Source organism: Haemaphysalis longicornis, unplaced genomic scaffold (assembly GCF_048455015.1).
Source record: "Haemaphysalis longicornis isolate Haplotype H1 unplaced genomic scaffold, Haemaphysalis longicornis Haplotype H1 scaffold_9, whole genome shotgun sequence".
In the NCBI taxonomy this organism is placed as follows: domain Eukaryota; kingdom Metazoa; phylum Arthropoda; class Arachnida; order Ixodida; family Ixodidae; genus Haemaphysalis; species Haemaphysalis longicornis.
This window is the reverse complement of record NW_027526460.1, coordinates 163,782,306-163,796,569: the sequence shown is the minus strand read 5'-3', so window position 1 is coordinate 163,796,569 and position 14,264 is coordinate 163,782,306. Positions and strand designations below refer to the sequence as shown.

At 46.4% G+C, this 14,264-nt stretch overlaps 1 protein-coding gene across 4 annotated transcripts in view; it reads right to left on the bottom strand.

The window, feature by feature from the left end:
* The window catches only part of LOC144153080 (epoxide hydrolase 1-like), a 64,827-nt gene that overhangs the window by 23,369 nt on the left and 27,194 nt on the right, over positions 1-14,264 (bottom strand). For all 4 annotated transcript variants that reach the window (XM_077684724.1, XM_077684723.1, XM_077684722.1 and 1 more), the window contains exon 3: positions 13,102-13,400. In XM_077684724.1, coding sequence (XP_077540850.1) covers positions 13,102-13,400 — 299 coding nt within the window. The remainder of the gene's footprint in view (positions 1-13,101; positions 13,401-14,264) is intronic.

Here is a 14,264-nt window from a genome sequence, read left to right as displayed (position 1 = left end):
CACCCGTTCTACACACCGGTTGAAATTTTTTTTTCCCACATGTATTATCGACTGGAAAAATACGCCTGAACATATGTCTTAATTAATTTGAATACATAGAAGCAAATGTTTAGTTTATTTTAACCTTTTGTTCTTTCTCATTGCTGCCACATGTTGTATGCTGAACTGCTGGTATCTATGATCTTGTTCACACCTTTATGCCCTTCCTTCTTGGGCCTCTGGTTCGCAGTACACACTTCAATAAAAATTTAAAAAATTAGTGACAAGGGCAGCTGGAGGTGCTGAAGAAAAATTGGCCTCACACTAATTGCAGAAGACTCACGGCAGAACACGACGTGTATACCCCACACAAAATAAAACTCGCCGATATAATTTTATTTCAAAACAAGACAGCTATGTACAAAAACACATAGGCCCCAGATATTTATAGATACATGAATTATTAAGCCTTAGTTATAAACAAAACTGGCTGTTTTGTTAAGAGCAGTGATGCCTCAATGAGTTACCAAGATCTAGTTCATTTCCGTAATTTCCACTTATAACGCGGTCTTCTGTTTTGAAATGAAGCCTCTTTCGGCCAAAGTTAGGCAAGTAAAGGGACAACAAAATGAGTTCCTTTGTTTAATGCTACCAAATGTACTAAGTATTACAGAATTGAAACACACAAGGTTAAGTGAACAACACTACATACAACAATAAGTTAAGTTTATGCAGACTTGAAAAAAAAAATCAGCACTAGATGACGCTAAACTGCAGCACGGTTTATTGACATTTCATCGATAGACACACAACTCGTAATGATCAAGTAGTCTCATGCATGTTGAACCTTTTCATTTTGCACCATTCATATTTTTCTTCTCCTGGGTTCCTTAAATATAAATTGATACTTGAGCATCATCACATACACTATGTTCTTGCAATCAGTAAAAATTCTATGCACTCAACACCAATACAATGGCTTAGAGAGAGAGAGAGAGAGAATAACTTTAATGGAGACCAGCGATGTTAGCCGAGCCGTCGGGCTGGCTTGCTACGCTAAATGAGAGAAGAAAAACAAACAAACAAACAAAATAAAACGTGAAGACGAAAAGATGTCTTTTGATGCGGCCAAAATTTTCAATGACAAAACTTTGTCCAGTTCTGTGCTCCGAAGAAACTCCAAAGGAGCTTTGATTGCACGTGCAGCATGACTGGGACTCGACCATAAAGGCAAAAAGCAAAAATGCTCATGTCGAGATTTTGGCATATTTTAAAGATATTTAGGAGGTCAAAATAAATCCAGAGTACTTTAATACGGCGCGCCTCATAGTCCAAGTGTAGCTTTGGTGCATTAAACCCCATAATCAATCAAATCAATGTAACCAGTTGAGAGGTAGAAAACACAGTTCATTTGCAGCGCCTTGCTTTATCTTTTTGCAAAAACACGTGCCCGCTGCCAATAAAGCTGCAAGTTACTATAATGCCAATACCATCAAAGTACTCCTCATAAAATCAAACGCTCTTACAATCACAGCTAAAACAGTCAGCTTCCGACCATTCTAGTGCCCTTTTCCACTTCTCCCTACGCTTGGCGCCAGACAGAAAACAAAAGTGCTACACCCGTCCATTTGTGCCTCTGCACCTGGAATGGCAGGTCGACACACAGCCCAATCTAGGCATTCTCGAGCTCAGGACACCTGTCGGTTACTTTATGCACAAAGCGCAAGCACATGAGCTTAGTGCAATAGGGATGGTGTAGTGGAAGAACCACGTAAGGCAGACCGAGGCCATTGCTGCATGAAATGGGGCTGAAAGCTGTAATTGCGCGGGAGCCTTCCAGATGATGATAGTGATGTTAGATAAATGATTTGGGAAATGAATACTGAAGACATTAGCTCCACAAATGGCGTTGCTTGCTGCGTCAGATAGGGTGAACACAGTAAATGAAAAAAAAAATCTGGAAAGAGTACGTAGAAACAATGAATAAGAGGGAGAATGAAATAAATCAGGAACATTTGAAAAAATGGCAGTAGTAGGATAACAGATCTCAGGATCTCAAAGTTATAGAACGTCGACCAATCTAGAGCCTTTGTCCGTAGCGCAGTGTCAGCATGACTGCTACAGTTCACAAAAGTGATTCAGTTCTGAAAAGTTTTTTCGTAGCAATCGCACAAGAGTTCTTTTCGCTGTCTCGTGTTGGGTTGCATGCTGCGTGCAGTAGCACAAGAAATGACACATGTTCTCTTTCATAGAGTAAGGGCGTTCTGCATTCTGCAGCCCGTCCAGCCTCTGAATAAGCGTTTTGGAAGAGGGTGTTCACTTTGTGGAGTGATTTTTTTAGTTTATTTTTTGATCTTCTGCTGTTGAATGAAGCTAGACCCTCAAGCAGGTGGACAAAAGGCTGAAAGTTGGTACACATAAAAACTGAGTGGAAGAAAAATGAGAAGTGAGCAAACCTCTACCAGTTGGTATACAGTTGTTCATTTATTTTTAAGTGTGATAGTATGACCACATGTTAAGCTTTTTTGCACAACTTCAGCGTCATGCAAAAAGTCAACGAAAGAGGGTATGCCATGCAGTGAAGCTAGAAAATTTGAATGTCATGCGGCAAAGCCAACTTTTACTGCTCAATTATTCCCAAATTTTCAATACTCGAAAACATTCAGCACTTTGAATGATAAAAGTGCACTGCAAATCAAATAGCAAACAGCATTCGCAAAGTGTTTGAAATTTCAGAAATTTCCACGCCTCTATTGTATTTTCCTGTGTTTGGCGGGACCATCAAATAAATGGATGGACATTAGAAGAAGGCGCTTCCTTGGAAGCCAATGTCACTATACCACTTGATAAGGCACTTTCTAAACTCCCCAGAATTGTGTCAGGACTACCGACGCTGTGATCAAAAACTACAACCAGCTAGGGATAGCAAAACTTACGGACAGTACGAGTGAAGCTGATGCCGTTTACTACATGCTGCACTAGGCTGTTGCACGTTACTCTCCCAAGCTTCAGGTGGTTTTTGACGTTTCATCGCACAGTAACTCACCGAAATATTTCAACAACTTTGAAAGTGGACTGAACCTGACCTCCGATTTAGTCAGTCTATCGGTGTATGCAATGGGCTTTCGAATGCGTGGTGGTGCTATTTGCTTAGCTGCACCGATGCCATCTGCACGGTTGCATTTTGCCGCATGGGCCGCGGCGTTCCTGGTGTGAAATGTGGTTCGCAGTGTTGTGTTGGCAAGAACGTTCATGTGGACAGCGTTTTTTTTTTTTTTCGAGCGATTTGTGGATTTGCGAATGCCTTGTTACAAGTAGTAGTCAGCATTGTTTTTGCATCGAAATTCCAGACTGTGCTGTGCACGCTTGCTACAACCGAAGATCCGAAGCAGGTCGCATGGCAAAAGCAAGCGTGTCACTTTTTTTTTTTTTTTGCTGCTTCGGAGCCAAGGATAGAGCAACGCTCGATGACAGTCCGCCTTCATGCGACGAATTTACAATGAAGTTATCGATAATGGGACCAATCAGTACTGAATCTGTTGCACCTGTTTCGTTCCAAGTGGAAACGACGGGTCTTGAAGCTTTCACCTCACACTTTGTCACATGCTTGAAACATTGTGCAGCGCTCTCTGCACCGCTGTCCGCACCTGTCTAACCGTTGGACAGGCGCTGATAACGTAGTCCGCTTTGCACTATCTCCGTGTGATCCCCATGCATTGATTTTCTTATTTTTGGGTTGCTTCAAAGGACCGTGTCTCGAGTTAGGAAAATTTTTCCACCCAAAGCTGCAACGAGGCACTGGCTTTACTGAGCCACCCAGGCATGCTGCGCGCTTCTTGGGGAGTGCGAGAGACGGTGAGGTGCTCTGGCAACAGTGTTATGGTGTGTTGAACGTATGACTGACGTCTACCTAAGCTCCCAATGATGGTGAGCAATTACGCAGAGGTTCTGGGTGGAAGCAATCGTGACATATGTATATAAAATTAGGTGCAGCCACGTCGACAAAGATTCGACCGATAGTTTTCAAGTGCTTTTTTTTTTATGTAGACGAGGTGGAAATTATAAGCAAAGCAAGATTATGGAACACGCTTTGAATACTGCAAAAACAGCGCAGAGACAAGCGATAAACCATATTGCTCTAGTTTGCCAATCCATAAGTCGTCATCTCTGCGCTGTTCTTGAAGTAGTCAAATTGTATAGCCAACGTCAAGCTTTAGTGCATAAGCACAGAACGCGCTTGGTCATTAAAGAGCACTCGAAGACGACAAAAGAGTTGGATGCCCACAATTACCTGAAAAAAGGTTGCATTTCATGTACACGTATTCACCTAAAAACACTGGAAGTAGACAAGGCTGCGGCTGGATGCACAGTCGGGTTAGCCTCATTGATAAAGTATGCCGGCTACCTTAACACATCGTGTTACAAGCATATGCAAGGTATGAGGTGAAAGCTTTGACGGCCGTCGTCTCCACCTGAAATAAAATGGGCACGCCTGATTCGGTACTGATTAAACCCATCATCGATAGCTTCTTTGCGAATTCGTTGCCTGAAGTCAGATCATCTTCAAGTACTGCTCTAGCTACCGCTTCAAAACAGAAAAAAAAAAGCGAAACGCTTGCTTTTGTTGTGCGGCCTGCTTTCGGATCTGCGGTTGCAGAAGTGTGCACAGCACAGTCCGAAATTTCGAAAAAAAAACAATGCTGACTACTCCTTGTGACAAGGCATTTGCAAACCCACGAATCACGCAGAAAAAAACACTGCCCACGCGAACGTTCTTACCAACACCACGCCGCAAACCACGTTTTGCATCGGGAAACATGCTGCCTGCACGGCAGAATGCAACTGTGGATATGGTGTCGGGGCCGTCGTGTAGGTAGCATTGCTGCACGGCCAAAAGCCCAGTGCATACACCCTATTGCTGTACTCCCGAAGACACCAAGTGGCGCAAAGGTCGGATATCAAACAAACATTTTTAAAGGTTGGCATAAAACCGGTGGACAAAGATGCATTGCGTTTCCTGTGGTTTCAAGCAATACCAAAACCGGGTGTACCACTTTCACCAGTTTTGACTTGCTGTATGACCCGCATCCCTTTCAGAGTGATGGCTAACCCATTTCTACTTCCCGAAATGCTTCAACACCACTTAAACAAAGAGCAGTACCCTCAAACTGTGAGACATACACGGATGACGTGCTCACAGGAGCTGGAAGCGAGAAAGCTGCCGTGAAGCTGTACAAAAATGCCACTGAAATGTTTGAAGCAGTAAAATGCTATTCCAGTGATTTCAACGTGACTCCCGGGCTACCATGCATCTCGGTTATTTGTCGGGTGTGCTGAAGGTTTTGCGACGTACGTGGGACCCGTGTGCCGACCACTTAACATTCTCTCTATGTATGGATTGTATTCATGGCATAGAACCATTCACAAATTGGCCCATGCTACAAACAACGGCGTGGATATGTGACCCACTAGGGCGCAACGTGAAAACTTGGAAGTGTTGATAAGCATGTTGAACCCTAGCGTAAACGACATGACAAAGCAGCGCTTCGTGTGTCCTGTTGCTATCGTACTGCGTCTTGTCATTTGCGCTGAAGTTCAACATGAACCACTGGGAAGGGAGGGGGAGGGGGGGGCTTTCTTTTTTTATTGTCCATGCCAAGGTCCTGTTCCACGAAGTGTGGCTTAAAGGGGGCCTGAGATGGATTTCAAAGTGTTTTTGTTTGTGTCAGAAATCTACTCTATAGTTCTTGTCGAAACAAGTTCAAAAATAGTAAGCATATTTGCTCACGCTAACAAAAGTTATTACCCCGACGAGACAGAACTATTTGTTGGCTCGGCGGCTTGCGATGACGACATAGTCCGACCTCGTCCGAGGCGAAGCACTCATTTCATGGTTGGCCGCCGGAATGTCCGCGATTTTTGACGGCGGCGGTTTGGTTTAGAGCGTCGTCGTTACCATGGTTACTTCAGCGAGTGGGTCGCACATGAGACGACTACGTCCTTTTTTTTTTTTTTAAGCTACGTTTTCAGTCTTTACGGACTTTGAGCGGGAGATACTGGTGATTGCGGAAGTCGACCTTGCATGCGCGAGAGTTTCCGTGAACGGTAACTTATTTTTACCGTCGCTACATAGCGATACAGAGGCTAGAATTTCTACCGACTGTAGTAGCGAGCCCCCTGCGCCGGCGAAATGTACGCTCGCGTTTTGATTAGATTACCGGAAAGTTCCGAGTGAACGCCCTCCCCCGAAACATCGCCCACCCCCTTTTACGGGTGAAATATTCAATTCACTGAAAGACGCGCGCCCACCCCGTAAAATCCATTGCTTTAGCGCGGATGAGTGAACAAAACAAACCCGAATCATCTCTTCATGTGTAGATGCGGTCACTTATTCGTCCTTTCCGCGCTTGACCCGAAATTTCGCCCATCTCGTATTTTTCACTTGATATCACTGTAGCTTAAATTTGGGTGGGCGTTCTTCCGGAACTTTACGGCACAGCAAATGCGATGTGCTCTGCGCTTCATGCAAGCAATCTTAGTTGATGTTGTTTACTACATTCTTGCTAAATGATGATCAGGAGCACGATAAATGACAATTTTTTTTAGAATGAGCGAGCAGAATTTCCGCCCCTACTCTGCAGCTTCCACGCTTCCAATGGTTCAGATGCCTTTATGAACTAGCATAGCTCTTTTATGCTTTCAAAATCGTCTTGGCCAAGGTAATATAGGCGCTTCATGCAAGCAATCTTAGTTGATGTTGTTTACTACATTCTTGCTAAATGATGATCAGGAGCACGATAAATGACAATTTTTTTAGAATGAGCGAGCAAAATTTCCGCCCCTACTCCAGCTTCCACGCTTCCAATGGTTCAGATGCCTTTATGAACTAGCATAGCTCTTTTATGCTTTCAAAATCATCTTGGGCAAGGTAATATAGGTAACTGCGGAATCATTACAATATGTCTTACTCATTTTATATCGAAATATTTAGCGGTGGCGTGAATTCTGGTTAATGCAATACTTGGTCCTAATTCTTCCCACTAGATGGCGGCGTCAACGTCATGTTTTCGATTTTTTAAGCTCTACAGTAGAAGTATACGGCTCTTTTAAAAAAAATTATTGTGTTGTGAGAGTTCAATCTAAGACCTCTAAGATTCAAGCCATTTCAAGCGTAAGCGAACAGTTCTGGGCAACAAACGTTTGTGTCATTTGCTTTGCGACAAATTCGCCAGATGTCGCTACTCGGCAGAGCCGGTAAGCCGGAATGCAGAAACCGCAGAGTGCAATCCTTTCGTGTTCAGCGGCAAACGGCTACTCTTGCTTCATTTAACACGGTAAACGGTAAAGCGCGCTAAGGACACTAGGCAACAGGTTCATTCAGAAGGCCGGTGCAGCAAACCACACTTTCCTGCGATCATGACTTGATGGGAAGCAATGAAAAGAAACTCTTTGGCAGTTGTCGTTACGGGATGAGCATGCTCTTGCCCTTGTCGCGACCGCCGCAGAGAATCAGCTGCGACAGCGTTTGGGCTTGAACTGATTTATTCAGCCCGCGTGAGCGCACTTGAGCGTGCGCCTCGTGATCACGAGCAGTGCCCGGCGTCGTCCAAGCGCTGCGTGCGGAGCTCCTCCTTCGTCGTCGGCGCGGCGCTCCCATGGCGCGCCGTTCGTTACCACCTCTGAAACAACGTCGAGGCTACGCTCGAAACACAGATGGTGCAAAGAATCCTTTCGGGTACAGCGTCCAAGAAAGCAAATGCAAAGAAAACTGATGATACTCTAACACCAGACACGGAGCGCTGAGCGATCACGCTGGCTGCAAGCGTCGTTGCTCCTGCGCTCACTGTATCCTTCCGCCGAGAACGGAGGAGCGTCAAACCCGGTTTGGCCCGGTGTGTAAGTGCTTTACACTCCGGTATAAAACAAATATGTGTGACTGTGTAAAAGCACCCACACACAAAAGATGTTTTTTGTAGCTTTCTGATGTTTTTACGCTCGTAAAAAATTGATTAAAACAAGAGCGCACAAACACGTCACGATTAGTTCAAGAAATAGCCGTTGCGCTCCGATACCATCGACCCCCCAAAAACCCCCATCTCAGGGGCCCTTTAAAAACATCGACTTCAACACGCTACCTACCAACAGCACGGCGGCCTGGAAGGTAGCTAGACGGACTCCCTATCTCCCTGACGTTCAAGTACCCCGGTACTACAGGTCGCAAACAAATGGAGGGAGGACGGACTGCTTTCACATTTCTCCTGATACCCGTCCAATGCCATATGAGGCAGTTGCCTACCTCACCCTGGAGGGTGAAAACGGTACAAGATCGACAACTCTGGTAAGCAAACAAAGGGTTGCACCAGGCAAGGAAATTCCACTGGCGAGACTGGAACTGATGGCATGCCTGCTCGCTGGTCGATTGTGTGGCTATATTTTGGAAGCCCTCAAGCAACAGCCATCAAACATCTACCTGCGGACAGATTCAACAACAGCACTCTATTGGATTCATGAAGATGTTGGCCGCTGAGAGCAGTTCACACGCAACTGAGTCACTAAAATTCAACGGCTCGCAAACAAGTGCGTATGTAGACATTATCCGGGAAGAGAAAATCTAGCTCGCGACATCCCAGCCATGCAGCTGGCCAAAAACGCCCTGTAGCGGAGCAAAGCACTGTGGATTTGTCCCGCATGCATATTGGGAATGAGTGGTTCCGAAAGCGATATACGATGAAATCGAACTAGGGGAAAGGAAGAAAACAAGATCATTGCCAGCGGCAGCATCGCCACCTACTGAGTCGGGCGTGATCGATCTGGAACACTACGGCAAAATCTTAAAGCTAATCAGAGTCACAGCTCGGGTTTTTCAGTTCATCACTAGAACCAAACAACAAAGCAGCAAATTGGGACCCCTCATATCCGACGAGCTTAATCAAGCTGAACGATACTGGATATGTTGGGAGCAAAAAGGGATTCTCAAAAGAAGTCACGTGTGCGAATTACCCCCAACTCCGCTTTAAGAATGTTCACTGATGATTGACAGTGCTGGCATTTTAAGAGTTCAGGGAAGACCACAACATAGCCAACTTTGGTGTGGCTTAAAGCAAACAACTATAACAAAAGCGTAAATGGGCATTTGAAAAGGTTTATGATAGAAACCATTTTGTGAACCCGGTGTGTAAACACTACTCACAGGAATATGTTATGACTGCATGATTACATTACAATAACCATGTGCTTCATTAGTAAAGGTACTTTTTCGGATAGTGGTGCATGGAAGCTTTACCTAGCGCATATATGCGGCATATGCAAACAAGCAACAGCTGCAAGTGAAATGACCACGAAAACTAGTCCCAAACGGAAACAGCATCTCGCATGAAGCACACATCACGTAACCAGGCAGTGCTGAACGCGAAAAAAAAAGCACAGCCTGGACACAAACTGCAGTTGCTGCACCAAGCACACTTGCCACCACATCACGCGGCCACTAGAATAGGCGAACTAGCGGAGCACTCACGACGCTGGTTTGGGAACGCCGCAGTCCACCAGCGGCACTAAAGCACTGGGAACACCCTCACATTTCAAAACGCACAAACACCGCCACACATCGCTACCAACTGCGCAGATATACAACGGGAAAGTTATGTGAAAGGTGCACCCCTCGGATGCGATGTGTTTCTTGCAGTATCGGAGCTAGCGGCGCCGCAGCTTCACAGACACACATTCAACTCCGGGAGTACTGCGACGCACCACACACGGCTGATCGCGAGAGCCGAACTTCGACACATCAAACAGATAACAGCACGGCGTACACACTTGATATGAAAAACTTGCACTGTACACAAGCGCTGACCGCCACTGCGCGTTGCTTTCACTCACAGTGACCATATTTTGAACGTTATCGATGATCCAAGCGCGGAGACAGACCTTGACAGCTCGGAGCGCGCGAGAGCGGGGCCACGATGAATTTGGACTTATCAATCGTCTCGCGCTAGCGATGAGCACGACGAGCGTATCTCTACACAGTTGATAAAGAACGAAAACACGGCGAACCACTCTGCAGACGCTGGTACTGGGGCATTTCCTGCCTCGGCTCCACACAAAGCACGAACATTTGAAAAGACGAACGATAAACGCGTATCGCAGTACCGACTCAGGACCGGGGTGGTCTGTCGTGACTTCTGCAAGTCGTTGTCGTTTTTGATATCACAATCAAGTTGTGCGACGTACACCGTACCCGCAGCACGCCGCCGCCATGTTGCCGAAGGCCGATGGGCGGAGCCAACTCCAGCCGGACGGCCCAGCCGGACGGCTCCAGCCGGACTATTCGCTCGCCGAGCGAATTCGACCTCGGCGTCCAACTTGGCCCGACAGGGCCCCCCCGACAGAGCACGACAGGCCCAGCCGGACCATGTTGTGCTCTGTCGGACTCAAAAGAAAACGGGCTTCGTGACGGCTGTGTGAATGAGGGCTCAGGCGTAATCAGCTAGCCCACGGGTGCGCTAAAGCCTACCTCCGTCCAAAGAGTTTCTCACTAGGTAATATTGAGAAACTCCGTCTCGGCGCAGTTCTCGCGGTAATTGTTGCCGCCAGACATGCAGAAAAGCTTATTCCAGGCGCTTGCTCATACTGTTCTTCACCTTTCCGTTATCGATAGACAGGTTTACTTCATTTTTATGCCGTGCGGGGCTTTTTCCCGTGATGAGTCGAGAATACGACTCACGGTGCCCAGCCAATCAGATTGCGCCCTGCAGTCAATTGCAGTCAGTAGCCAATTGGGTGGCGCACTCCGCCTTGTTTCTACCCCGGACGAGACCAATGGACGAGAAGAAGCGGTTCTGGCGGGGATTTGAAAACGAAGACGCACTTTCGAATGAGAAGCCATAGCGCACGTAGATCACGAGCGGCAAGCCGTCAAAAAAATGCTATTTTCGCATCGCACACTGGCCGGCTTTAGCGGTAGTCGGTGCAATAAATTGATATTATGGCTCAAATACGTACTCCTGGGTCTGGATATTTGGCTGACAGGAAGAAAATAGCTCTACTTACCGAAAATGGCAGTTTTGAAAAATCGATTTTTTTTTTTGTCAAACTTCGGGATTTCAAGACCCGCGCCTCCCCTTAAATTACAGAGTAGACAAATTAGAGAGGACAAACGAATGAAGTGGACAGCACGAGCACAAATATTTATTCACAAGTAAAATAATTTCTTGGTTCGTTTGTATGGTGTGCGGATATTGAAATTTTCGAATACAGATCGAATACGCATAAGGCGAAAAACTGTCTTCGACACGCTTTTGCAAAAAGAAAACAATGAAAATGTAAAAGCGCAAAAATTTTCTTCACAAGACAAGCCATTTATGGCTTCAAGAACTGCATTTACTATCGCTCTAGGGCGGTTCTCACTACCCTCAAACCACAACATACTCTGCATTGGGGCCGTGGTGCTTCCGAACTTAACAGGCCGAAACTCAGAAAAATAAACAAAACTGTTCAGCGAGAGGCTGTTAAAGCAGCAGCCCTTGTAGCACGGGGCACGCTGCACGGTATACTACGTTAACTGGTCTTATCTCTCTGTAAAGTATATTATTTCTCTCTCTCTCTCTCTCTCTCTCTCTCTCTCTCTCTCTCTCTCTCTTTGGGGAAAAGCATGCATCTGCAGGGCGTACAATTCCCTTTTTTTTTCTCTTTCACTCAAGCATTAGCAAGGCCCCGCGGAGCCCGCCCCTCGTGGTCGGTGCATGCTTTCACTACGGTCCCCAGACAGATTCTTTCACGCACGCCCGGTGCGTGCGTCTTGTCCTTGGCGTTGGTGTAGTGAGCAATAGCGTGCGTACTTTGTTCGCTCAACGTTGTTATCACGGTTGCATGTGATAAGCACGCCCACGTCGAAAATAAATTTGCGTGCAAAAAAGTGCGCGTGTGTGTTGGGGGAGAGGGGAAGGGGTCCTAGTTATATCATTCTTGGTTCGGATGCAACTTAAAAATAAAATGCAAGCTTCCGTTGAAGCGGGTTGAGCGGCGTCCTAGGCCGCACAGCGGCCCGCGCCGCAGCCGCCGTGGGGTGGATCGCCCTCACCGGCGTAGTGTGCGCGACAGCGCGTACTTCGACGCACGCTTCTCTCGCGGCTGTCATTGACTAATCACGGGACCGTGAAGTTGGGCCTCTAAAAGAACGCAAGGAACGCGTATGAATCCTTATTTGCGCTAATATTACCGCTTTTCAATAATAAACGGTAGTTCGGCACCTTTCTAACATGCATTTCTCGCTTTAAATATAGAAGATATTTGCTATATATATTAAGAAGATATATATTAAGGAAAACGTATCATGCAGTGGCGGTCGCCACTGCATTATGCGTTTTCCCTAATATATCCGTCATTCTTTAAAGTTTGCGATAAGATTGGTGTCATTGTTGTTGGGCTCAAAGTTGGTTCAATTTAATGAACCAAATTTATGTTTCGTCTTCATATATCCTCTGAAGACCAAATATCATCCGTGCGTGCATCATAATGCATTTACAATTATTTTTATTTACCACTGGAAATGGAAGGAAAAGGAGAAATTCATGAGCTTCATTTCCACCAGGATGCATTGTGAGAGATTTGCTGACGCTAGCCAAGATGGCACACAGGGAAGTCCGTGGGCAAGATTTAACCGACGGCGGGAAGGTTTAGCCTACATAAGGCACGCACGAACAGACGAAAAGGGCAATATTGTTGATTAAATAGGTGAAAAACAAAGCACAAAAACACCAAATTTTCTCAAATTTCGGCTGATCCCGATTCCCACAAAACTCCTAAGATTCCCAAGCCAAGAAAACAAAAACAACAAGACACCCGAAACGTAAACATAGGCGAGGATGACAGCAGCTGCAAAACTAAAATGGCATTTATTGGCAATGAACGAGCATTCACTCCATGTCGCCACCATGGATAGCTTTGTCCTCGCTGTAACTCTCCCTATCCTGGAGTGTGCACACAATAGTTGGTGCTCTCAAGTGCACTTGCAATGCCGGAGTTTTTAAACGAGTACGCTGTCAAAAAAAAAAAAAAAACGCCCGTGTGTCGAAATTCGGACAGGTGGTCAGAATTAATCCACACCGGGCGCTCTCTACCACGCACCTTCGGGTCGGGCTTGGCCCTGGCGTACATGAAGTGGACGCGGATGCCCTCGATTGCGGTGTGGTAGTGCTCGAAGGCGTTGAGCCGGCGCTCCTGCTGGCGCCAGTCGAAGCGGTCCTTCCAGTGGTCCACCACACGTCGCAGCTCCCGACCGCTGAAGCCGTACTGGAACCCGCTATCCCGCAGGGGCTCCGCGAAACGCGTCGATGCCAGGCGCCGACGCAGGTCCGCCAGCGCCTCGTCGGGGGCGTGCACCGAGAACTTGTTGATGGTCGGGTCATCCTCGGGAGCGGCCCGCACTGCATGTGGGGAGATGCAAGGGTACGGGAGGAGCAGCTTTAGATGCCGACCACTGAACCCGACCCGTCGTAGCAATTAATCCACAAGGACAAGAGTGGTTGTTCAGGTTATTGCAACATTGCCCAAAATGTGGGGTTCAGTATCAGCCGAGTAGTGGTTTGGGCGAGTTGGTACATCACTGCCAATGTTTCAAGGCACTGCACAGAGACCGAAACACAAATAAGACGCACACTGTGCACTAACTTCCAACTTTAATATTACAAAACTTTACCACCACATATATACGAACACTTATCAAGCAACACGCCTAATTCTAACCAACTTGAGAGTAGTGACCATATTGCGAACACCAATAAATCAACATAAAAAGTCAAGATACGGTAAAATTATCGGCGAATAAAAGTACACCAATAAAGACCTTTACAGACTACGATTATCAGAGGATGACAAGGCAAAAAAGTTGCGCACGTACGAAGGAAAGACACTCTGGCCGAGAAAACATCCCACGTTTAAATTTTAAAAACTTCAGTAGCATTCCAAGGATTGCGCTTCAGGGAAAACATGACGACAGACATGAAAGAACACATACACTTTACGTAGACACTTTACGTAGACATGTTGACATGTCAGCACCGCGTGCCTGACACCAAGCGTTACTGAATTTAGGTATCAGCTCTCAGAGGGCACAGCTTTTATTAGGGGAATAGGGAAAAAAAAAGGAAAGCAGCTGCAGGCAACGTCGCAGCGACAGACTGAGAAGGGTATAGCGAGGGGCGGCCCGTGGGACTAATCCACCCTAGAGCCACTAAATAAGCTACGCTTCATCTAGTGGCTCTAATCCACCCCACCGAAACGTATGTGCA